Source organism: Perna viridis, chromosome 1 (genome assembly GCF_037379345.1).
Source record: "Perna viridis isolate PV_CMFRI_1.1 ecotype Kerala chromosome 1, ASM3737934v1, whole genome shotgun sequence".
Classification (NCBI taxonomy): Eukaryota; Metazoa; Mollusca; class Bivalvia; order Mytilida; family Mytilidae; genus Perna; species Perna viridis.
The window spans coordinates 25,482,586-25,507,292 of record NC_142445.1 but is presented as its reverse complement, the minus strand read 5'-3'; the positions used below and the strand labels follow the sequence as shown (position 1 = coordinate 25,507,292).

At 31.5% G+C, this 24,707-nt stretch overlaps 3 protein-coding genes across 10 annotated transcripts in view; 1 reads left to right on the top strand and 2 right to left on the bottom strand.

Moving 5' to 3' along the window:
* Window positions 1–712: 712 nt before the first annotated feature.
* On the bottom strand, window positions 713–8,504 carry LOC148627954 (protein RD3-like). Its single transcript, XM_088582204.1, has 2 exons — window positions 8,390–8,504; window positions 713–5,005 (listed from the first exon to the last, which is right to left on the bottom strand). The coding sequence occupies exon 2, from the start codon at window positions 4,993–4,995 to the stop codon at window positions 4,429–4,431; it is 567 nt and encodes a 188-aa protein (XP_088438330.1). The 5' UTR covers window positions 4,996–5,005; window positions 8,390–8,504; the 3' UTR covers window positions 713–4,428.
* Window positions 8,505–8,569: 65 nt separating this feature from the next.
* Window positions 8,570–13,792, top strand: LOC148627953 (putative protein BRICK1-A). 2 transcript variants are annotated; one of them, XM_088582151.1, is made up of 4 exons: window positions 8,570–8,720; window positions 9,747–9,829; window positions 10,116–10,183; window positions 12,534–13,792. In XM_088582151.1, exons 1-3 carry the CDS (start codon window positions 8,603–8,605, stop codon window positions 10,161–10,163), a joined length of 249 nt encoding a protein of 82 aa, XP_088438277.1. In that variant the 5' UTR covers window positions 8,570–8,602; the 3' UTR covers window positions 10,164–10,183; window positions 12,534–13,792. The 2 variants fall into 2 exon arrangements, with proteins under 2 accessions (XP_088438277.1, XP_088438287.1); XM_088582161.1 differs by lacking the exon at window positions 10,116–10,183.
* A 2,760-nt stretch (window positions 13,793–16,552) lies between these two features.
* Window positions 16,553–24,707, bottom strand: part of LOC148627952 (uncharacterized) — a 78,600-nt gene continuing 70,445 nt past the window's right edge. For all 7 annotated transcript variants that reach the window (XM_088582085.1, XM_088582093.1, XM_088582103.1 and 4 more), the window contains 10 exons: window positions 24,323–24,477; window positions 23,718–23,875; window positions 23,229–23,365; window positions 22,626–22,783; window positions 22,036–22,242; window positions 21,478–21,541; window positions 20,586–20,766; window positions 19,761–19,859; window positions 19,130–19,285; window positions 16,553–18,560 (listed from right to left, as the gene is read on the bottom strand). In XM_088582085.1, the coding sequence (XP_088438211.1) occupies window positions 18,235–18,560; window positions 19,130–19,285; window positions 19,761–19,859; window positions 20,586–20,766; window positions 21,478–21,541; window positions 22,036–22,242; window positions 22,626–22,783; window positions 23,229–23,365; window positions 23,718–23,875; window positions 24,323–24,477 (1,641 nt within the window). In that variant the 3' untranslated portion in view covers window positions 16,553–18,234. The remainder of the gene's footprint in view (window positions 18,561–19,129; window positions 19,286–19,760; window positions 19,860–20,585; window positions 20,767–21,477; window positions 21,542–22,035; window positions 22,243–22,625; window positions 22,784–23,228; window positions 23,366–23,717; window positions 23,876–24,322; window positions 24,478–24,707) is intronic.

Here is a 24,707-nt window from a genome sequence, read left to right as displayed (position 1 = left end):
TCACCACTGTAGTAACTAGAAATCTATCTCTGTTGGTCACTGTAGTAAAAATGCTGTACCTCTGCCATGCACAAAATCATTAATTTGACCTTTAGGTCATAGTTCAGGGTTAAAGTTCACCAACCAATGGATGCAACACCTTGTCTTGAGCTGATCTGCCATCATGACCAACATTAAAAGCCTTCTCAGAAGGTGAAAAAAAAAGTTACAGCCCAGACAAAGGTGAAAGGGAAAACTCCTGCTATACATGCATAACACACCAGAATGTGCCTGCTTTTTAATCTTATACATTGTATCTTACATAATTAGCAACATTGGAAAGTTGCTATAAATATCTGTAACCAGTTACATAATTAGGGTAAAGGTCAAAGTCTAGAGCTTAGCTACAACTTTAGGGTCCAAAGATATGTCCAATTCTAAAGGTCAAAGAAGGTGAACATTAGCAAAATAAATCTTTTCAGAGATATATTTTGAGATAAGACAATGTCAGAAGCTTCAGTTACAATGTTAGGGTTGAGAGATCTATTCAGTTCTATAGGTCAAAGGTCAATGTACAGAACTTCAGCTAAAACAATAAGGTTCAAAGATATGTTAGTTTAAGACTTCTGCCATTTATGTATAAGCATCCATTGTCTGTCTTAATTCATGATTATTTTTTTTACTACATTAGTATTACTACTAGATTAATTTCTGACTTAGAAAAACCAAAACAGATTTTTTTAAAAATTTTAATATAAAAAAAAAATACAATTCAAATAGTTGTAAAACAATAACAATATGTGTAAACAATAACCACTAAACCTGAGACAACCAAAGCAATAAAATATAACACCTACAAAATTTGCTACCTTGGGCCAAATACACATACAGGCAACTGAGAAAAATATAGCTTTGTTTTGTCCTATGGCTACATATTTAGCAGATAAAATTGGAATGTTTTTATGACATTTTTTTCCAGAACATGCATTAAAAATAAGAATTAAACGTGATGTCTCATTTTTCATTATACTAGACCAAGGTCTCACTAACCACTTCTAACGTTTCCATTACTTTACATGTTAAAAAAGTAATTTTCAAAGTCTCACTGTGAATTCCCAGGACAAATGACTTCTTAAAGTTGCATACCGTTGCGAAGCTTGGAAAGTAAGGCTTCCAAAATCATTATGCTAATGGTACGATGATAATAGAAATTCTTCACAAAATTTACTTGAATAAATAATACTGAAAATCCACATTTTACCTGTTGTGCTAATTGACAGCATGGAGGCAAATTACTCACACATGTAAACAATATTCATACACTTTTGTAATTAATTACATATATGATTTTAAAGTACACATGCATAGCTTTATTTTGACTACTTTTAATCATAATACACACAAATAATGCACTTATAATGCATATGTCTTGGTTCAGTGTGTTTTTGGTACTACATAGGGGGTGGCCATTTGATCCGGAAGTGGTTAGTGTGACCCAATCAGAATAGCAGTTACCTCCCTTTAGAGAGTGTGAATAATGGTGAATTCAACCCATAACAGAATACCTACTGATCAATCACTTGAATACTATGGTTTATCCTTTGAACTCCAAGTCAAATGATACTACTTATAAGAGTAATTGAGTCACAAAAGATATATTGACTAGATTTTTACCACAAAATTAGTTAATGAAATATTACCTTTAAACTTGCATGTTACCTGCCCTTCTACAGCAACAAGATTTTCAAAAGTGATAAGGCAAATGGAGAAATTTCAACTGCCTAGCATTCTGCTATTACATGTACAGTGTTCTAGGATTTTGTAAATTTTAGGTTTCCACAGGAAAAGTTTAAATGAAGATTAACTTTCCCACACATGAAGTTTTGTTTCCAAACTGAACAAATCAAGTTTTCTACTTGCAACAGGGAAAGTGGGCATATTAAGTACCAGTCCACTTTAAATTTTTACGTAACAGTTGTCTTTTCCATATTCAGATCTGTACTTTTGAGAAAATCATACATTTATCTCTCACTATTGAACAAAATCAAAAATAATAACTCTTGCAAGGTGCTAATTTCATGTTCAATATATATAAATTTTATCTCTAAAGCGATACATGCAAATGAAAAACTATGAATGGTTATGTGGTCTGTAACTGATTCTGAATAACAAATAAAGTGAATTCCTTGGGTTTTTGACATGCATGTGTCACCTCCTGTCTGATTTTTAGAAAGACTGCTACTTAAACAACTTCCTCACACCAAAATTACACTTGCCCTAAGAGACATGGAAAGTGGAATCCTATAACACTGAATGTATATAGAAAGTGCATTAAAACCTAAAATAACAAATAAACAACATAATACAGCAAGAACTATAAATAACTTCAGAATAAAACTAAAAAGTGTCTTAGTTGTGAAAAAATGTGACTATAAAGGCTGTCATCAAAACAGTAAAACTTGCATTCATCAAATTTTTAGTTTCCTGAAAATAGATTTTTCTTTATACCATATTCCAAATTTGAAAAAAAAATTACATTTGGTGAAATTGTTTACTACCCAAGTCATTTCATCATGTAACGATCATTTAATCAAGGGATAACCAACTTGATACCCTGTAGTTAGAATAATTAATAAGAACGACTGAATTACTAAAATACGATCATGAGTGCCTAAGAATGCCTAATTTAACGAGTGTGTGGAACTTGTTCAGTAGACAAGTTAAATCTTACTGCATTCTTGGCATGAGTGATCATATTTTTATTTATTCAAGAAACCAACTGATTATCCTATTATTTATTAGATAGATTTCCTCCATTATTTACTGCTATTTTCAACATAAATTTCAAATTTTGTGCACGGCGGATTGATATTCATTTTGTGAGGTTTCAATGGAGAGAAGCCTGAGAGTGAAATTACAGAATTTATTTAACAGTGTGAAAAGCAAAATTTTTTATACTGGAAACATTTGGTAAGTCACTGCTATCTATATAATAAAAACATTGATCCATGTATAGTGATGAATGAACTGTAAAAAGATTGTAAATCAAAGATTTTAAGAGAGGGGCAAAAAAATGTGTTAGACAAGACATACTACACATATCAAATAAAAAATGGCAAAATAAACCTTTTCTCGTTTACCAGGTAATTGTAAAAATATTGCATCTACTCACATGTAATAAAATTTTTAAAAATTCATGCGAAGTTGCACTTACTGATTATTATATAATGTAGGACTTCATTTTGGCATGTTCACAAACACAAGTTAAGACAAAAATGAGCGTTGCTAACATATACAAATTTCAGTCGAATTAAAGTTTAAGTGTTGAAATGGTTTCCAGCTTCAGTTACCAATTAAACTTTTTTATATTCTGTTGGTTTAAACATAAACAAATTACCTGACTCAATAGCCTATACCAAATTTACTTCAAGCATTACCTGCTGATACTTATGTACATGTACCTATCCAATTTAATTACTTTAAACACAAATATTTAAAACAAATATGTATTTCCCCAACACCATAACTGTTTTGAAATGATATGTCTGAATAAAATACTATTTACACTGAATAGATAGGTTCACAAGTACAGCTTGTAAAATGTATTTTACGTACAGGTAAACATTTCTTAAAGCTAAGTGCAACAACTTCAAATTCCTAATTCCTGAAGCATTTGATAAAATACATTCATAGCCAGATAGGAGTAGATGTGTATTGCCAAATAAATTGACATGTTAAGTATACTTTCCCTTTAGAATAATGCAGGGGGGATTCAAATGATCAAATATTTTCATTTTTGATATTTTGTTAAGACTCTTAAGAATGCTTTAGATTATTAAATTCACTAAAGGTTTCATCGAATGAATGCACTATCATTTTCTTTCAAAGGGAGATAATTTAGTAAAATTTTCACCACAGAACACTCCATACAAATATCTATGCAATATCATTGGTACATATAATACCACCAAAAAATGCCTTCAAAAATAAGAATAAATGATTTTTTTAATTGATCACTTACATGTAATTCAAATTTTGCAAGATTTATACAAAGAAAAACAGAAGTACCATAAACTATTTGGAGTTAACCAGTATATGAACTATGTATAAAATTATGCAATACTGTATACCTGGTAATAGTATAAATTTTGTTGTTGTCTTTATTTATTGTGTCTATAGAAATAGTCTACAGTAGATTACTCACATTATGAAATATGTAGACAAAAATTTGGCTAGTTCTTATTTTTGGGATTCCTTGAACATAAGGAATATATATAAAAAATTATAGCCATGCAAAAATTTCATAATATAGGGTATATTGAAATGCACCTAGACAACAACAGGTAAACATGTTTAAATTTTCAGGTAAGGCAACAATGATGGAATATTGACTAGTACATATACATGTATAAAAAATAACTTCTACTATAACTTTGCAATTAGACTGTATCAAACTGGTAGGGTATCAATGTCATTAGTGTATGTTGAACTTTCATTTGAAGGAATATTTCCAGGATCATCATAATCATGAGAAGGCATGACCTTAGCAGCATGGCGACCTTTCAAACTTGCTAAGTTCATCGTTCTCTGAGTAACCCATTCCGTTAAAGACTGTTCTTTAGGTCTTTGTTGAATAATTTGTCTTGTACATGCTCTCATTAAGGACGGAAGTTCAAATGGCTGAGGATCATTTAATAGTGCATCTCTAAATAGTGTCAAAATCTTCCCACATTCTTCTGGTTTAACTTGATAAAATAATTCTTCTAACTCAAGTCTTTCTAACTGGGGGATTTCATACCCCTTTGGTGGAGTTGTTATCAACCAACTATAATCAACTCCTGTCTTTTTCTTTGTTTCCTCTTGTTCCTTCTGAACTTTCATTTTCTCTATTTCTTTTATGTTGTGATCCAATTCTGACATCATGGAATCAGCTACAACTGTTTTTGCATCTCTACCTGGAGGTTTTCTCTGGTCATTTGATACTAATGTCTTCCAGACAGACTTCAAGGGCATCATTTTTCCAAATCTGCAATTTCAAGATATTGATAATAAAGTAAATAATAAAACAAAACAAACAAATGGTAACAGAACAAAAGAAATAAGAAAAGTATGTTGTATTGTTGTTTTCTTAATTTTTTTCCCATTTTAGGGCAATAGTATCCTGGGGAAACAAGTAATTAGACAAAGAGGTACAAGAGTGAACAAGATTAGAGTACCAGACCTGGTCCAAGCACCACAAAACTAGGAAAATTACTTAAGTCTGAGAAAATTCTTAACTATTTGTAATGTCATCAATTTCAGACTTTGATTGGAGTTACCATGAAGGTTAAGAATATACTCAGACTTAAACATTTTTCAACTTATGTGGTGCGGGGGCCTGGATTCAGAAGGACCTCACAATAAAGTTATTTCATAATAAGAACTGACAAAATACCAGGTATTGATTTTTTAAAAAACTTTTTTATTGCTGTAGTTGCCAACTTACAGAATCTTGTATGCAAGTAAGAAAAATGAGTTCTTATAACTAGAAAAATTATTAACTATAATGTGTTATGTACATGCAGTACCGGTACATGTATCATATGGACCACTAAGTTTTGTCAGAATTGGTACACCAGTCAATGTCTATGTGATGTTTTATGAATACAGCAGTCCACATTTTCTTTCAAAAGCATGAGGTCCTGAACTTTTCGAATTTTAAATCAATGTAACAAATTTATTAGGGTTTCCCTTAGACCATTTAAGAAGGCTGGGCCGTGCTACTGAATTTCTCTCTCATCCTTCTGCCTTTTATATACATTTGTAGACATACACATTCCAAAACATGTAAGGAGTTAAATAAGCAGAATACAGTGAAAGTACTTAAATTTGTTGGGTACCAATTTTTGTGGATTCCCCGTTGATTAAAATCACGAAATTCAATTCCAGATGAAATACAAATATTCAGTTTATTTGTACTATGGGAAATGTCCAACGAGAAATTTAAAAATCCATGAACCAGTGATCTGACTGCAATCCATGAAAATTGATATCCACAAATAAAAGTACTCAAGGAATAAAACTTGCATCCAAAATGTCATGTCCTGCCAACTGTCCAAATTTCCCCTGCCCCAATGAAACTGCTGTAGAAAACTCTACTTAAGTAAACTCAAAAAGTCCTTAATAAGTGTCACATGAATTTAAAGGTCCTTGGTAAGCAACTAAGGATCCAAACCTTGAACCGCTGCTTATTTGAAACTCTGGAATTGATCCTTTAGTCTTAACTATGATAATTTTTTTGTGTTCTACCTGAAGCCCTACAACGTAGAAGTACACAAAATGTATATCAAGCATTGAATACAATATACATTAGTATGATTAGAGTTAAGACAAGAAATTCTATTATATAAATAAAAATACCATAAAATTGAGTGTTTGAAAGACTGTTACATGGTAAAATTCATTCATTCAGTTTTCGTTTGTTTCTGTACTAGATGTTTGCATAGAATGTAATTATTTCTTGAAAACAAGTTCTACCAGAACTCTTTGCTGGATCAAACGTATTTGAGATAAGATGTGATTTTACTTAGTATGAAATTAAATTTCTTTCCTTTATTCTTTAATAATTAAGGTTGTTAGCCTTCCCCATATTAGAAAATTATATATACATGTGTATTTGAACATTTACAAGCCAGTCAATAAATAAAAGAAAATTTGAGAGGCCATACATGTACATAAACATATATGCATGTCTATGTTGATTCACCAATCATGCAATGCATGGAATTATGGTCACTAGGTCTGATGGGTGTAAGACAAATCAGCACCAGAAAAATAAAATTTGGACCTAGTTATACATTGTGTTGTCTCCTAGTGAAATCGGCAGCACTATTATTTAAAATGGGATAACCATAATCACAATTAAACAGTATGTAATGAAAACTTTCATCTGTTTCATCTGTTTTGACATGTTAGAGGCAGATACATACATTTTGTATATGTATGCAACATAATGCTAAGTACAAGTAGCATGTACAATTTGTATATAATACATGTACAGTGGTTTAACCTGTTGACAGTGCAACCTTTTTACGGTGCAAAAACAAACTTGAATTATTTTGTAATGAAGAACAGGGGCCTACGCGTGTGGATCATACATCATCAAGGTCAGATCAAGAGGTGTTTACTAACATATTCAAATCAGCTCAAAATTCCACATATGGCATTTTATTCTATTTATCTGTAAGTTTGTCATTGTGATTTATTGTACATTCTAAAAAATCTGTGCAAGCATTCAAAATTAAACTCATATTTTAAGATGAAAAATATGAAATGCATGCATGACCCAAGAATTTCACCTTTGCACCAGAACCAGGTTAAACAAAAATATTTCATGTCATTCCATCCCCTATCATAAACTTGATGTACAGGTATTCAGCATTAAGAATTCATACAATTAAAATATTAAATATAAATATTGAATACATAAATTATCTTATCCTTTTCTATATGTCTTTTCTTTAATTTCACAATTCAAAAATGAATAGATTATTGTTCATAAAATATTATTATGAGTTCAGTTTAGAGTAATAACATATGATTTTTACATTACAAAATGAAAAGTAATTAGTTAATTTAAGTAATTTTTTTTTATCATTGACGGTATATTGTATTCTATTTATTTGTTTTTAATCAAAATTTTTGTGAACATATACAAGTGTAAATGAAAGAGACTGCAAAGAATGTCTCTATTGCCGAATAAATAAACAAAACTTTATAGTTTCTCAAATTCAGATACCTACCTTTAAAGTGTGATGACTGTAGTCATGAATAAAATTGGCTGTAAAGAACCAGTTTTGGTATATGACCCCAAATTCTATGTCCACATAAATTTATACAATATAATTATTAGAGGGAATGGATCAACTTGGGAACGTATCAACTATAGACAGAACAATATGGTGACAGATTGACCTGCTACCAACAAAAACAATAAAGGCGGCCAATGACCCTTGCCTTTCATCCACTTCATTTACAATCATAAAATTTTTTCTACACTCAATAAAAGAATATCCAGACTACACACATGTATATAGAAACAAAACATGTCCATCAATAGTATGGAATTTTTATCAGTTTTAATATATTGATCATCGAATTTGGGTTGACCCACTACATGTTGTATACACGTATGTATTCTGCCTAGAAAGGAGATAGAAAAGCATGTCACACATGACCGTAAGGGACTGATGGTTGTATTGTAAAGAGGACATAGCATACGAACTATAAAAATAAAATACTGTACTACATCAAACTAAAACTAGGCTGTTGCCGTGTTGGTAACCATAAATTTTTTTTCCCAAACAAATGAACAACATTTCACGAAAGAATTTCAATTTTGCTACAATAATTAGCAATTATGTTAACTTACTTTATTCATCAACAGTATACAATGCTAAGTAAACAACCCTAGAGACGAATAAAATGTTTTCTGCTAAAATATCTTTTTTGTTTATGCCTCCATCTTGAGACATCTACCGTAAAAGTGGAGTGACGACAAATTTAATTGGATAGTTTTTGCTATTTGTCCAATAAAATTGCGCCTAACAAAACAGTACGGTTTTTAATTTATTTGTCAACAATCATGGCCCAACACGGACAAGCACATCAAAGACCTATCCAGCAAGACTGGGCAAACAGAGAGTACATTGAAGTGATAACTGGCAGTATCAAGAAGATTTCAGATTTTTTAAACTCTTTTGGTATGGAGTTAATGAATGTTGGTGTCCTATTTCATTGAGTTACTTCCCACTTCCTACTACACACTCACAGGCATGCCACCTGTAGGCACTTGACTTATATCATTTTTCACAAGAGACCCTGCTTTGTTGTCATTTTGAATTACAATATACAAAAGGTCAGTGTTGGCCATGTAGAATCTTGGTGTTAAACACAGACTATGTCGGTGTAACACCAAGTTTCACTCAGGTTGGACTTAGTGTTAGAGAACCATTCCACTCTTAGTGTAGTGTATGTGGGATTAATTAGTTTTTATTCTGTTTTATATTTTTTTTCCACTGGTAAAGTGACAGCTGTAGCCATGTTATCATGATGTAAAGTTCTGCTTTCATTCATGAAATATTTATGCTAGTGTAAATGTAAAACATATATACAGTGTTATAATATAAATATTAAAGACTTAAGAGATTTGAAAATATTTCGTCATGGAATAATTTACATGTACATGGAAGGATACAAATCCTTTGAAAAAGAACACCTATACATGTTTGCCATGGCATTCTAACATCATTAGCAACACACAAACAATATATCCATGATGTTTAGCAACCAGACGGGGGTATGGGATTTGTACTGACAGGTAACAAACCAATCAAAAGCCAGTATTTGCTACAAGTTGGGGATATACTATTTTATCATTGTCAGTGCTGTACTGTTTCTGTCTGTAACATTTTTTTTGTCATTTGTCTCAGCAACTACTCATCAAAGCGGCTTAAAATTTTAACACATTATTTTTGTGTGTATGCCATATGGTGGGATTCTGTCATTCATTTTTGGAAAAATTAAACAACAACTTCCTGTCAGTTGGATAAAACAACTATTTATTATAATCTTACAACCTTGTTCACTGGAATGTCAATATCACTGAATCCCGAACTTACTTTATTTAATTGTTTGAATTTACAATACAATATAACTTCATTTATAAAAAATGAAGTTGTATATAAGATTGTAATGGCTGATAAGTACCTTTGTTTCCTTTTTTTCAGACACATCTTGTAGATCAAGGCTTGCAACTTTAAATGAAAAGCTTACACAGTTAGAAAGAAAAGTAGAATATATTGAAGCAAGGGTAATAATATTTTCACATAAAAATGTAAATAAACATCATGTTTCATGCAGAAACAACCATAAACAAGTAATGAATTTCATAATAAGAATAATTCTATCACATTTAGTAGTCTTGATATCATAAAAATGTCTATTAATTTACAGAAAAACATAAAAGAATGTTAACAAGTTTTTCGATTGTCAGTACATAAATTTAAATGCATTGAGTAGATGTGTTTTAGAATGTATAGGTGTGTGTGTGTGTGCAGTACACATAATTGTTATGATTTCGTTATTCAAAATTGTAGTGTGATGAAGATGATCTAGTTGAACATACAGATTCTGTAGAACAATAATTCTCTAGGCCTCAAGAGAAGTAAAATACATGAATTGGTCTTCGTTGCACAGGGTGTTATGATATTATGCACTGCTTTTGAAACCTAGGAAATTTTATAATGTTCCTGTGATTTCCATTGTACTTGATAACACTTCTTTGTGACCTAAATTCGGTGCACGTACTTTTACAACATTAGTTAGTAACCAATTATCTTGTTACATTTGATTGTGATCCCTAACTTCTTAATTGTATTACCTAAACTTACTTTAGTGGCCAGATTAACTTACTTTAGTGGCCAGATTAAAAAGGATGTGGGTTGTGATCACGTCAAATTATTTAAACCCTGCTACATTTTTTCCGCCTGTCCCATGTCAGGAATTTCTGGCCTCTGTATGTCTTGTTTTGTTTTCACCTTTAGTTTATTGCTATGTTACTTTAGTATATATGGGCAACTCTTTTGCTGTACCTGTGTATAATGATGTTTTGGGGCTAGCTGCAGCCTGCCCTGTGGTGTGACGATTTCCCTGTCATTCATTGGCCTTGGGATGACATTTTCATGCAGGTTGGGTTGTTGTTTCTTTGATATATTCACCATACCTAAATTGTTGTATTAAGTAAATTTGAAAAAAAAATCTTGCAAATGAACAAAAAAGGGATGGATTTGTGTTTTTAAGTCATTTGTATTTATCAAAAATATGCAATTAACAGGTATGCAGTTAAGTGAAATCTACGTATTACCCTCTCTTTAGTAAGCAGCTTGACTGAAATATCCTTTTGGTTGCACATCAGTTTTGGCTGGAGTGTAGATTACACATAGTTTAGGTTTTCATAATATGTTACAATTCCTATTTTTTTATCATCATGTGACTAAAGCAACAATCTCAAATTCAGAACAAGTTAAAGTTGAATAGGGCTACTAAATTTTTTGAAAAACTTTTATAGGAAATATTAAAACATTTGGGTTTGTTGATGTTTATTTTTTTCCCCAAGACTGTTGGACTGTAAGCATGAAAATACATTCTTTTATTTTGCATTATTTAAATATAAGTTATTTTAAAGTAAATGAGTATGATTTGTATGTCTTTGCCCAGTTTCACTTGGCTTTTGGGATCTTCAGTTTCATTTAAAGGGATATTTGGTGGTGCTGTTTCTTCTTGTGTTACTAATCCCATTTTAATTTGTGTGTTTATATATTTTAGTTCAGGTGTTCCTGATTTGGAAAAAAAACTTCAGTAACATAAAATTTTAGTAATAAACTTTTGAACTTATGCCACATTCATAGCTACTGAGAAAATTATTTCTTAAATGTCTAGACATTCTCACTTCAACATATTTTATGATATATTTGAGGTTTTAAGGTAATATGCATTTTTTTGTATATTTCTGCGAGTTTGTTGAAAAATTCCTGTGTGTATTTAGGTTGGGAGGATGTAGTTTTTGATAACAAAAGATAAAAGTTCCTGCATTTTCATGTCTGCATTGGATACCAGACAAACTTGTATACAAAAAGAGTTAAAAATTGACATCAGTTGTAAAATTTTCCCATTTCACTATTTATATACAAATTGAAATCCATAAAAAATTAAGGTGATTTTTATATCAAATCATTAGGGTTGTGCCAAAAACAGTAGCGGTCACCCTATAGTGATCACTCTATCTGTGCGTGCATGTGTCCGTCTGTTACAAGCTCGTGTCCAGGCTGTAACGTTTTGGTCTTGCAATGTAGGTTTTTGATATTTGGCATGTGGGTAGGTCCTTTATTTTGGGTGACAACCTCAAGCCTGGGCTGTAACTTTTTTGTCTTTTGATGTGGGCTTTTGATATTTGGTGTGTGGGTAGATCACATAAAAATGATGATGTGCCATGTATCATAGATTTTGGCTTATGACCTTGATATATGGCTTAATTGCCATGGCAGGGGCCCACAGACAGGGATTCAATCTCAATGATATCTAACTTTAGTAGAAAAGGCAATATCTTGTGATGATATGCAACCAATGAAAAACTATCATTGTCCTTCTTTGAAACCTGTCATACCAATGGAGTTGTCACAGAGTTAGAAATAGTAGCCTGCCCACCAGCCCGTGACTGGCTATTTTTTTTGGCAGGACTGGCTAATTTTAGTAAAAAAATTACATAGCCATAGTGTAAATATATTGAAAAATTGTATTGATGACTGGCTAGAATTTGAGTGAGTTTTCTACCCTGTTAGTAAATAGTTCAACCAACCTAAATAAATACCGGATTACTGTGTGAAATGTCAATTCCAAAAGTGCCGACAGTAATTTTTAGATTTTGTGACTTTTATTTTTTTTGCATAAAATTTTCAACTTATATAATGTGTTCATACATTTATAGCAATTTCATTTCATATTTTGATACATTGCAGGTGACGAAAGGTGAGACATTGCAGTAGCCATGGGATATATGTGGATAACTAGTTGGTGGAAACAAAATTTCGATATGTGCATTCAGTGTTGTATGTCCAACACAGCAATTAAAGTAAAGATCTGTGAATTGAATATATTATTGCCATAGTCGTTACCAAATTTGGTCATAAATCAGCTGTATTCTTATTGGTCAAAAGCTCATTGTTTTATCTGCATTAGTGTTGGTATTTTAAATTTTCTAATGAAATATTGTACAAATTCTTCCAATACCTAATGTAGAAATGCGCAACTGACAGATATTCTAATAACATTATGTATCCATTATACACCTGAGTAAAGAGTTTTATATTTTTGTATGTTTTTATTTGAAACTTGTAAAATGCAAAAGAAATTTTTTTCTCATAAGAATGTATTTAAAGTTATTTTGTTTCTGTAATTTAAAAACAAATTTCAAAGTATCAAAAGATACTTCTTTGCATGAAAAAATATGTATCAGTACTACATTTAATAGTGAATTACATGTAATGTCTGTTATGATTTTGGATAAAAAGTGAACTGATTTAGTAGCATTTTTATTATCTCGATATAAAAATATTACATGTTTATTATGGTATGTGGAAAGTTTAACGTACTGACAAAGGAGCTAATTTTTCCCTCAGCATTCAGGAAATAACAAAATCAATACAAAGCACACAATTTGTATCTTTACAATCTGTAAGCTGTAAGTTTTTAAGTACCGTTCTGGCAATGAGTGGCACATCACCTTTCTCAATTTGGTCTTTTTTGCCTCAAATATATTAAAATAGATCTAGAAAACAACTGAAAAGCTATTTAAATTTATCCTGAAGCACAGGTGACATAGATATTTTTTGACTGCTTATTTAAGAAAAAACTTCCGGAAAATTTTCCCACCATTTTTCCATTGTGCATTTCAACTAAATTTGAACTATCGATATCTTAAAAAAGGCAAACTGTACAAACACTTTGACAGTAATTTCTTGAGGTTATGAGATATAAATACTTGGGTAATGCATTAAAATCTCTGTGTAATTTTACTTCATGTGCCACTCCTTATACATGTACACATTTTGCCTGATTCTTAGACAGAGAAGTACTTAAATGTAATTTTGATTACCTGCCAATATGTTGTTGGTTTAGGTTCCCGAATTAGAATATTGTTTTAGGGCATATTTTGTTTTTCAATTAGTGAATAGTGTTTATAGTATGTAATTATGTAAATAAAATAAATTATAAGTTATATTCTAGTCATGTGAAAAATTGTCCAATGAAGGGTAATATAAATAAAAAAAGTACCAAACTGATAAATTCAAAAGGAATAGGTTAAAGGAAAGTCTGTATAACAGAAGTGAATATCAGGGCAAAAACCGGAAAGTTGGAAATGACCCATTTGCTCAATTGCATAGTTACAGTAGTCAAGATTCGACAACTTAAAAATACATGGAGTTAGATGAGAATGGTAAATATTACATTTTACTCACTTGTTGATTTTTTTTCTAAAAAATAAACAGTATCAAATACTAAAATACCAATAATTTTACATGTAATATTTCAAATTTTGATATGCTGTACACGTGTTTTGAGGAGTAACCTCTCATCAGCAGGATTAGAAATCAAATACATAATAAGATTAAAATTAACTATTTACAAGAAGTACTTGTCAAAATACAATGCCAAATTCATCACCAGGAGGTTCTACCATGTGCAATACAAGGAATAAAGCAAGCATAAGTTGTTAGGTTAATAATCTCTAAGCATTGGTGGCTGTTCTATCTGTCTAGATTTTTTTCTACTTAGTACCTCCTAAATCTTACATCATAAGACCTTGCTTTGTACTAGTCCAATACACTTAGCTGGATCTTTATTGTGCTAGCTTACAGAAGCGACAGCCCACAGGAAGGCATGCTTCACTCCAACACATATTCTGACTGAGCCAACCAATTGTCACTTTATCCCCTGAAATATTGAGTGCATGGTGGGTGAGCTGTGACTTTAAATTATGGTGTGAATTACTCTGGGTTCAAACCCTTGACTTCCTGCACTCAAGACATGTACACTACCCTGAGACCAGCAAGGCGGTAACTTCAGTATGAAGATGACCATGTAAATGCTATCTCATTTTTTAAAGGTTTACCAAACTTATGGTAAAGCAAGATGAAGGATAATTTGTTATTATATTATCCCAATCACATTACCTTGGATTAGAATGAAACAAGAAAGGAATAGCTTTGGGGATATTCATGTATAGATGTGCACTTGTTTATGATTTACACAAAAATCTGTTTTTGAGGGTCCACTATGCAATCTTAACTTTTTTCTGGCACTTGTGAGATGGATACAGAGAGTCCCAACTTTTTTTTTGACTTGGCAAATTAACCATATTCTTAATACTATATTTTGAACACCAGGTACATGAAAATGGTCATTATTGACATATCTGCTAGACTTCAAATATTGACTTTTTGTGAAATTCAGAGTTGCTTCTCATTACAAAAAAGTAAAAAATCTTATTTGGACCACAAACCACTCATTGTTCAGGATAATACTAGCATAACTTAAAAAAATGAAACAAAGAGAAATAAATTTAATATGGGACTGTAAATGTATCTCTATGAGAAGATGTATGCTGTAAATCACTTTATACGATCACAAACAATTTGTGGTTGTATAATGGTATGGTGCAGTTTTGTTGACTGTTGACACGTAATTTTCATGTAATAACTAGAATATTAGTTGGTTGATCTTTGACAAATTGTATTACAAAGTTCCGAACGACAAAAGGAAGGTTGGTGTTGTGATTTGATAGAATATAATTATTCTGAAAGTAGTTTTCTTACTTTACTAAAATTAAAAACACCAATTTGGCTAAGTTCAAGTGCATAGAATTTGACAAAAACACTGCAACATCACAAAAGTTGGTACAGTATTGGTTTTAAGGATTACAGCTCCAACAGTTTTAGAAGTAGAAGTAAAAATAAGTGTTTCATAGAATTTAACTATATAACTCGAGTAAAAGCATAGGAATGTCTATATCGTTTCACAATATTTTATACCACCAAAGGAAGGCTGGGATTGATTTTGCTGGTAAGACTTGAACATTTTAGAAATTGGGGACCAAAACATGGATTTTCCTGATTTCTGGACTTGACTTGCAGTGATTAATTTAATTTGATTTGAGACAACTTTTCAGACTGGTTGGTTCTCTGAGCAAATACGGTTATAATCCCAAACAAATCTACATATGATTGATAATGAATCAATTATCAATATTTAGACTGTCATCCATTAGAAATTTGATTATAAGGAATGTTTCTAAATTTTGAACAGATACTAAACACTCTGGTTTGGGTCAGTTTACATATTTTTTAAGTGTAAACTGTAACAAACTGGGTTAGTTTGTATAACCTGTTCAAAATTAGAAACATTTCTTCAATGGACCTCTGTGAATTGTATTACAAGGTGCCATACCACCAAAGGAAGACTGAGATTGATTTTTGGGGTAAAGACTAGAACATTTTTGAAATTAGGGGCCAGAAATGAGCATTTTCATTATATTCAAACAATAACTTGAGTAAAAGTAAATGGATCTCAAATAAATTTTACTTCAAGGTGCCATAGCACAAAAGCAAGATAGAGACTGATTTTTTTGGTGTGTATGTGTGTGTGTGTGTGTGTGTGATTCAAGCCAATAAAGAATTAAGGGCCACAAAAGGGCCAGAAACAAGTATTTTTTTTCTGATTTCTGGATAACTTAAATTCTAGTCAAATTTTTATCTTGTGTAAAATATTTAACTGTAATCAAATTTTAAAGCTGTATCACGTTTGAATGGTATGTCCATACTTGCCTACGCTGTCCAGAGTAATGTATCAAGCTGCTCTCAGCAAGGCATTTAATTACATGTATGTGTGGAAATCATGACTGTCAGTAGGTTGAAGATAAATTAATAACATTCCTTTCTCTTCCATTCCTTCTTTAAATATGTAAATCATAACTAGGAAAGTTCTCTAATATTTTATTTACCAAACAATTGATGTTGTCGTCTACACCAATACTGTCAACCAAACAATAATTAACCAAATGTTAGACAGCTTACAAAAAAAAAAACCATGACACAAGCTACAAACACCAGGACCTATTAAAAATAACTTCGTAAAATGTAAACAATTAATACAAAATACTTAAAAGTAAAAATGGTTACTAAATCAACTCTTTGGATAAATCGTTAAAATAATACATATATAAATAATAATTATCACAACCAGGAAAAACCAAGTTTTATTTGATCACAGAATACACTGGACGGAAAAACATTTCTGAGATACAATATTTAAGAAATAAAAAATAGATATACATACGTAATTTTCTTTAACTATTAGTAAGCTTTTCAAAATATCTGGAATGTAGTAAAAATAGTTGAAAACAATATTGTCAAAAATACCCAATTTTTCAAGCAATTAAATGTAGATGCAAAATGATTATATGCATTTATAACATTGAAATAGCAACTAAGAGGTAAATTAACAGCAAAACAAATTTAGCAACAGTCATTCAAATGAATCTGCAATTATCTCAAGCTTCAAACACAACTGAATGACCAACCATAATTCGTTGCTTTAAATAAATCTTTGGTTAACAGTGGTTCATGCATGAATTCTAGTAAGTCAAGGTTTTGAGTCAAACACTCCTGTCAAAACCCTGACGCAAGAGAATGTGGTACAAAGTGCATTTAATATGATATCACAGATAAGCTTATCAATACGCTGTACAAAGTAAACATTGTAAGTGCAACCCTGATTTTAAACAGATTTTTTCCAGATTTTGCCATAAGACAATAACTTAAGTTTCTTCATACTTTAAAATGTACAAGGTAGTCTTTCATGATGAAGAATCACAAACCAACATCAATTATCACATATAAGGTTGGCCAGTTTATAGAATCCATGATTACTCTATTCGAACTCGGTATAAACATTTCTATACATTATTTGGATACAGATTTTATGATTTTATGAACAATTGGCAAAATACCTTTACTAGTGATTATAATTTAATTAACAAGTGCTATATAAAAATGTGCTGACTTTACATGCTTAATTTATATGATACAAAATTTGCTAACAAAAAAATTAAAAAATCTTGGTACCATACATATACAAAACCAACAAAAAACAAATTCAAATGGGTAATCTTTTCTAACTAACTTTTACCATACACTCACATTAAACAAACTTTAACTCAACAATTGATGAGCTATTTTAATATATAAAGAAAATTTAAATTTAAAAAAATATTTTCTGAAGTTTCATTTCAAAAATACAATTAGTACCATGAATATCCAAATATTTCTAGCCAGGCAAAAAACAAGATGCTTGTGTCATATCACACAGAAACTTTAGACTAGTCCTGTCAAAGACAAAATATCGTAACCAACACCTACTTGACAATAATAAATAAATGCAAATTGGCAAAAACATAAAACTCATAATCACATATATTTTGATTTCATCTCTTGACTTCAGTAATCTGCTAACATGATCTCTAGACAAGAAACCAATATCTATAACCTAAACGTGTCTAAAATATCGACTGAGTAATAATATGCATATAGAAACAAGACAGAAAATTTAAATAAGAACCTAACAAGAATTCACATGGAACAAAATCTAATGTTTATTATCTGTTTATCCTAATCTTGTGCCGCTAGTACCATGAGCGCTGGCTGGGCGTAGCATTTTGTTTAGAACTTTGGGGGAAGGTACAACTTTCTGCATGTAAGGGCTCTTTAGAAGCTGTACATATGCTGAGGCAGAATATGGTCTTTTGTTGACAGACAATTTCTTCCTCATTGAGCGGGGGCTGTGTGGTTTACGCTTGACAAACAACTGTTCAACTGTCTTCTCATCGGCATACTTGCTTACATCCAAATTATCAGGACTTGGGGCCCTCTCAGCAGGTATTCTCATTGTAGGAACTCTTGATGGATCTCTCACGATTCCTAATGCTGATTCTGAAAATGTTACAAGTATATCATTAATTACTGAATTCTAATCATCTTTTAAATATATTAGGTGCAAATATACCTACCTCAATGCAAAAATAGTTAGAATTTTTTTCTTAGTGACATTGGACAGCTTTTGTATTTAAAACCTAAAACATACATTGTAATTGGTATGCTCTGAAACAACAGAGAATTGAGTTGCATTGTCAGCTTATATGTACGTTAATTTATATAAATCAAACATTAAGTCGCACATGTTGTCATTCTAGGTATACCCCCAACCCTCTGTATAAAAAGTTGATATCTAAAAAGCAACTAAAATCACTGTCAATGTATGCTCCCATTTATATTTATATGCCACCCACATGTATAGTATAATAATTATTGTTTAAGTGTTTCAGCACTTGTTCTACAGTGCACTGTTTTCCATTATTCATCATTCATTCACAAGCACAACTTTGTATTTTGTCAAAGCTTCCAAGTTGCAATTATCCTTAAAGTTTGTTGATATAATTACAGCTGAAATATGAACATCACATTAACGAAACCCCCATTCAAGGACTGAAACATTTTCTTACCGATGGCTTCTTCATCCAAGGTCAGGTCATTTTTAAAGGCATCATATCCATAAGCAGGGCTAGGTACATTAAGAACTTCACTAAAGGTATGTTGCATGAATGCTGAAAATCCTGCGTAGTCGTAGGCACGATATCTTCCATGCCATGCAATGTAGCCTGTAGAACATAATCAAAATAAATACTTCAAGTAAGAAGAACAGTTATTTACTAATTTAAAGTATGAAAAGAAAGGTGTTAAAAAGTTTATTCATCTATCTTCCAAATTCTGGAAGCCATTAGACAAAAGTATAATGTTTAAATAGATAACAGAATAAGCTGTTCTGTGAGCAGTATGATAACATTTATGGTAACCTATCCCCTTTCGTCAAACAGGAAGTTAATGTTACTTTATCAGAAAAATACATCCCACAATGCACCAGAGGCTGAACTACAATATAAATAGTCTACCAGTATCTAAAGAATTATTCAATGATGCATTGCAAATAAACATTTTCTTTTGAAAAATGAAAAATCTCTAAAATAAAATGGACGATAAGTTAAGATTGGCCTACTGTTGAAAAAAAAGAAAGACTTACAGTCTGAAAAATATGGTATATTCAAATTAATCATTTGTCACAGTAAAATAACATACCGTCAGGGTGTATGACCAACATTGTGGGTACGCCAGCTATTCCAAGGATTTCTGTCAAGTCCACCATGGACCCATTCTCATCTGGTCTCTTCATGGAAGCTACAACACATATTATAACTCACTTAATAGGATGTAGATTGTTTTATTGAAAAATCTACTGAAGAATGTACAAAAGGCTAACATACCATTGCATTTAAAGTTTTGATACAGTAGCATTTATTCTTACTGTACTTCATGTAACTGTAGTAAGCAAAAAAATCAAAGGGGTAGTAGGGGTGAATTTAAAACATCCTTTCTGAAGCACAGCTTTGATAAAGCACATTCTTCTGTCAACATTAAAATTACAGAATCTGAAAATTGAACTTCCAGGACAAAACAAAATTCAGATTAACAACTGATTTTGATTTTTTTTGCATAGTCCATGTGTTTTTTGTTTTTTTTTGCATAGTCCATGTGGTTTTTTTTTGCATAGTCCATGTGTATTTTGTTGCATAGTCCATGTGTTTTTTTTTTTTTTTTTTGCATAGTCCATGTGAAGTGAATTCTTGCCAAAGTCATATGAAGTGAATTATGTGAAATACATGACTTGTACATACCAAAATAATGTAACTTTCACTTGAGCTACATTGAGAGCCTGTCTGAACAAAAACCTTGAATAATCTGGAAACCTGTCTACACCAGACACCTTCAGAAGTCTCTTTATATCTATTTCAATGTTTTTTTTTAATTTTAATTTTGTACACAAAAGCCTAAACCAGATAAATCCTTTAACTGAAAAGAAGTTATGTTCTGCTAAATAGTTAGTTCTGTGTATAAATAACCTACCCGATGAAGTAGTCTTCCATACTTTACTGCTAGCCTCATCAATAGAGCTGGCACACTGTGAGGTACAATGCCAGACAGATTTATCCTCTCTCCAACCACTAGATGTGATCTTGTGTATCAGTGACTTCCTGTTGGAAGCAGCAGTGGCAGTCACTCCACATGAAACTGCTATGAAGTTGTACTGAAATGCAATAGAAGTTTATTCAGAGTGGTGTGGAAAGCTAAGTATTTGTTTAGAAAGGTATGCTTGTCACAAATAAGTATTATTTCATTAGAACTTTTCAAATTATGGTAGACCTTTGCAAAATCATTACTTTTTCACATTGATGAGATAAAATATACATGTATATATATGTGTGACAAGAACTGTTTTACTAACAATTCCAAATAATTTCACTTAAGTGTCCATTTCTGTAAGAATCAGGCAGTGGGTGAAACATGGTATGAAAAACCCACCATTATGAATATTTAATTTGACTATTTGCACCATCAGAATCAAGGAAAACAGACATGATTTTCCATATCATTTTGTTCAACTGAGTTATAATTTCATTGAAATGCACTGATGATGAACATTTCAAGGGCAAATTACTCTGTCGAAAACCTATTTTTCTCACATTCTATTGACAAATTTCTGAGCAAATCCAGTGATACAGAGAGCAAATAAAGGTCTTTTCAAATAGAGAAAGTATCCTTGAAAGGAATTACATTGTCGGATGGTGGGTTTTTGACATGCGCTTTTCTGATTTTTCCCATTTTCCCTGATTCTTACAAAAACTTACACTTAAAGGGTAGGTAAAATGATACAAATTGTTTGTTTGTGCTCTCAGAAACTTTTGCAGGTAAAAAAAAAAAAAAACAGTGCCTTTTACATCAAACCTTATATGTTTACCTGTGAAGAGTTTTCTTTGGCAAATCTGGTGTAATAGCTAATGAAGTTTTGAGAGGCAAGGCACCTGAAATAAAAAAAAAGAAAACTATTAGGTTATAAAACATGCTATACATAGAAAAGACAAAAGTATTAAGAAAGAGTAGATGTATTCCAATCAACTTAAAGATTCTGTCCTTAATCAGCACAACTTTTTCAAAAGGTTTTAGAGAAATTAATAGGGTAATTAAAAGGGTAATGCAAAAATAAAACTATGAATATTTTTTTCTCCAAATCTTCTCATTTTCAATAATATCATTTGTACAAATTTTACAATGAAGACATCAGGGAATAACTTGTTTGTTTTTTTTTCTGGAAGGAAGATAATATTGTTACCTTGTATTTTTCCCATACTAATTGTACATCTACTATTATTTGTTTGACCAAACTGTTTATCCTTTGTTTTCAACACCACAAATTTTAATCTAGCCAATTAATTTCCCAAATTATATAACTTAACCCCTCTATAAAAATCAAAGGGTAGGACAAGATCCCTCATCACCAATAACAGACCATACATACCAAGGAGTCCAGAATAGGACTGCTGTTGCATATTGTTTATTGTGTGTTGATAAGAATGGCTTGTATTCTCCGTCAAATATATCTAAAAGACTACAGGAAGGTGGAGGTACTCTTTTCTTCAGTAGTCCCTGGTTAGCTAGCTTCTTAGCAGCTTGTCTTTCATAGGCTAATGAGTCTGAGAATTTACAGCATCCCTGGTTTGGCCACCTAAAAAATAAAGAATCAATACAATTATTGTTTTTAAAAAGATGATTAAATCCAGAGAGAAAGTTAACTTTCATTTTTCATCTACAAAAAGAAATGATAAAAACTGGCATGCATTTAAAGGCCAGATAATATGTATGGTAATTAGTCTTCAAACTATTCAATACATCTTTTCAATACAACTGATTTTTGGACACAAACATCAAAGATGCACAGTCAATGTACTCAATAAATTTGAATTAAAGGTTGTGAATGGTACAAAGCTATACAAGAAAGTCATATAACAGAACTCATTTTGCATTTTTTCTATAGATTCAATGATCTCCAGTTCTTTATGAGTTCATAAAAATGTGGGTACAAACAAAAAAAACCTTTACAAAACTTACTTGGCACTTTCATTATGTACTGCATGGTAGCAGTAGAAAGCGAAAGGTCTGAACTGTTCAGACAACAGCTCAACAACATTGGAGTCCTCACTGGTGGCCTGAGGTTTCTCCGACATAGATATCATTGAAAGTCTATACACTGGTTGTTCTAATCCTAACTGTAACAGAAATGATACATGATACTTGACTATGAAACATTAAATGAATTTGTGATGAAATTTGTCATAAAGAACTTATAAGTTTAAAGAAGATAAAATGACTGAAAATCATCTGTATAAATATAGGACTCTTTAATCAGGCCTTATTTTATCAGATCAATTAACAAAGCAAAAATGGGAAAAACTACAAGTAGAACAGCAGCCTTCTTCCTATAAATTTGAGGTAGCATAGTGCTTACAGGCATGCCCAAGCTAATTATGCATTCTCCCCAAATTATACCACAGTCGGTGCATTTTAACAGAAATTAATTTCAGAGATCACAGTGCTAAAAATTACAGTGTTGAAAAGCAAAGTGCTTTATGGGTTATTCAACAACAAAAGAAAACCTTGCTTATATTTTACCAACTTCCAAGTTTAAGAAATGAAAGAGTTATTATAACAAACCTTAATCCTGACAGTTTTAATTCCTTCATGCATAGCACTTCCATACTGTTTACCATCTATTAACACTTTGTATCCAGTCACAACCATTTCTGGTTTTGTTTGGGGGCAAGACCAGCTCACATGAGCCTCTAAATGACCTGAAATATAATAAATGTCACAATTAGAAAAAGTCACAAGGTTATGTATGACATGCTGATAATATCTAAAAATGTTGAGGAAGATTTTAATTGGTAATCAAAAACAGATACAGAAATTTGTGACAATAATCTTCCTTTACATGTAGTTTAAAATAACCTTATGTAAAATATGGAAAAAGAACTTGTAAAAGACTATAGTGAATGAAAATCTCAAGTCTTCAAATGAATTCCCTTTCATTAAATTCACTTTTCAGTTTCCAAGACATCAATTTCTGGTGATCAAGATAGGTATGGAATGGGGTGTAAAATTGCTTTCTGTTCAAAGTATGTTTTTTTGTAGAGATATTCATACCTGTGAAATGCTGTAATGCTACAAAACATTCCTCTAAGTATTCCTCCACTCTGGACAAGGTATGTGCACCTTCTATCACACCACGATTCTTCTCAGCACGAAGAGGGTTTGTCAAAGCACCTATCTCTTTCAATTTGTGCCCAACTTTCCTTATTAATCTGAAGAAGAAAAAATACAGTGACCACATGGGTTCTAAAGTAAGTCTATAGTTTATGAACATAAGGTTACTTCTCTCTCACTCATTGGACCCCATCTGTTAATTTCTAAAATGCCATTGTTGATTGACTGTATATCATGTTTCAAATTATTATGTTTTTCACTCGTTTTGAAGGCTGTCAAATTTGATTTTGCAAAAGTCTCCAAAAGCAGGATTTAAAACTCAAGTCAGCTATGAATTTTTAAATAAATTTATCACTATTTAAATGTTCAAAGTTAAGGCAGACATGTAAAGGTTTTACTAGTCTATGACAAATGGGTTTACAAAATGAAGTTTTAGAAGAGACATGCACTTATGGACATCAAATGAAAGACATTCAAATTTCAAATTAATCAATCTCTAATATAAAATATGAATGCATAACCGACACTGTCTCCTTTGTACCTACCTATCTCTAATATTGACTAGATCACATGTGACTTTCTCAATCTTTCTACGCTCCTCCATACCGACAACAGTAACCATGATGCGAGGGGCATCTGGTGACAAAGATGGCTGAAGTCTGATGGCTTCTGTACATATTATCTCACTGGTACCATACAACTATCAAAACAAATCATAAAACTGGTTTTAAAAATGTGTTTTTATAGCTAAAATCAATAGGCTTATCAAGCATATAAGACCTGTCATTTTCAAGGAAAAATTGCAAAATTTTTTGCTGAAAATCCATTAACTCTGAGGGACTGGTGATCATTTTGTAAAGTTTCATAAAAAACTTAATTGTTACTAAAATAAGTGTTACTTCAAATGCATAAATATTTGAGGGTTCTAAT

Bases quoted from the DNA above. Each gene is read 5' to 3' on its own strand.
- LOC148627953 (XM_088582151.1), top strand. From the start codon at position 8,603: ATGGCCCAACACGGACAAGCACATCAAAGACCTATCCAGCAAGACTGG. The intron at 8,721-9,746 runs GTATGGAGTTAA...CCTTTTTTTCAG, and splicing joins AGATTTTTTAAACTCTTTTG to ACACATCTTGTAGATCAAGG. The intron at 9,830-10,115 runs GTAATAATATTT...TCAAAATTGTAG, and splicing joins TAGAATATATTGAAGCAAGG to TGTGATGAAGATGATCTAGT.
- LOC148627954 (XM_088582204.1), bottom strand. From the start codon at position 4,995: ATGATGCCCTTGAAGTCTGTCTGGAAGACATTAGTATCAAATGACCAG.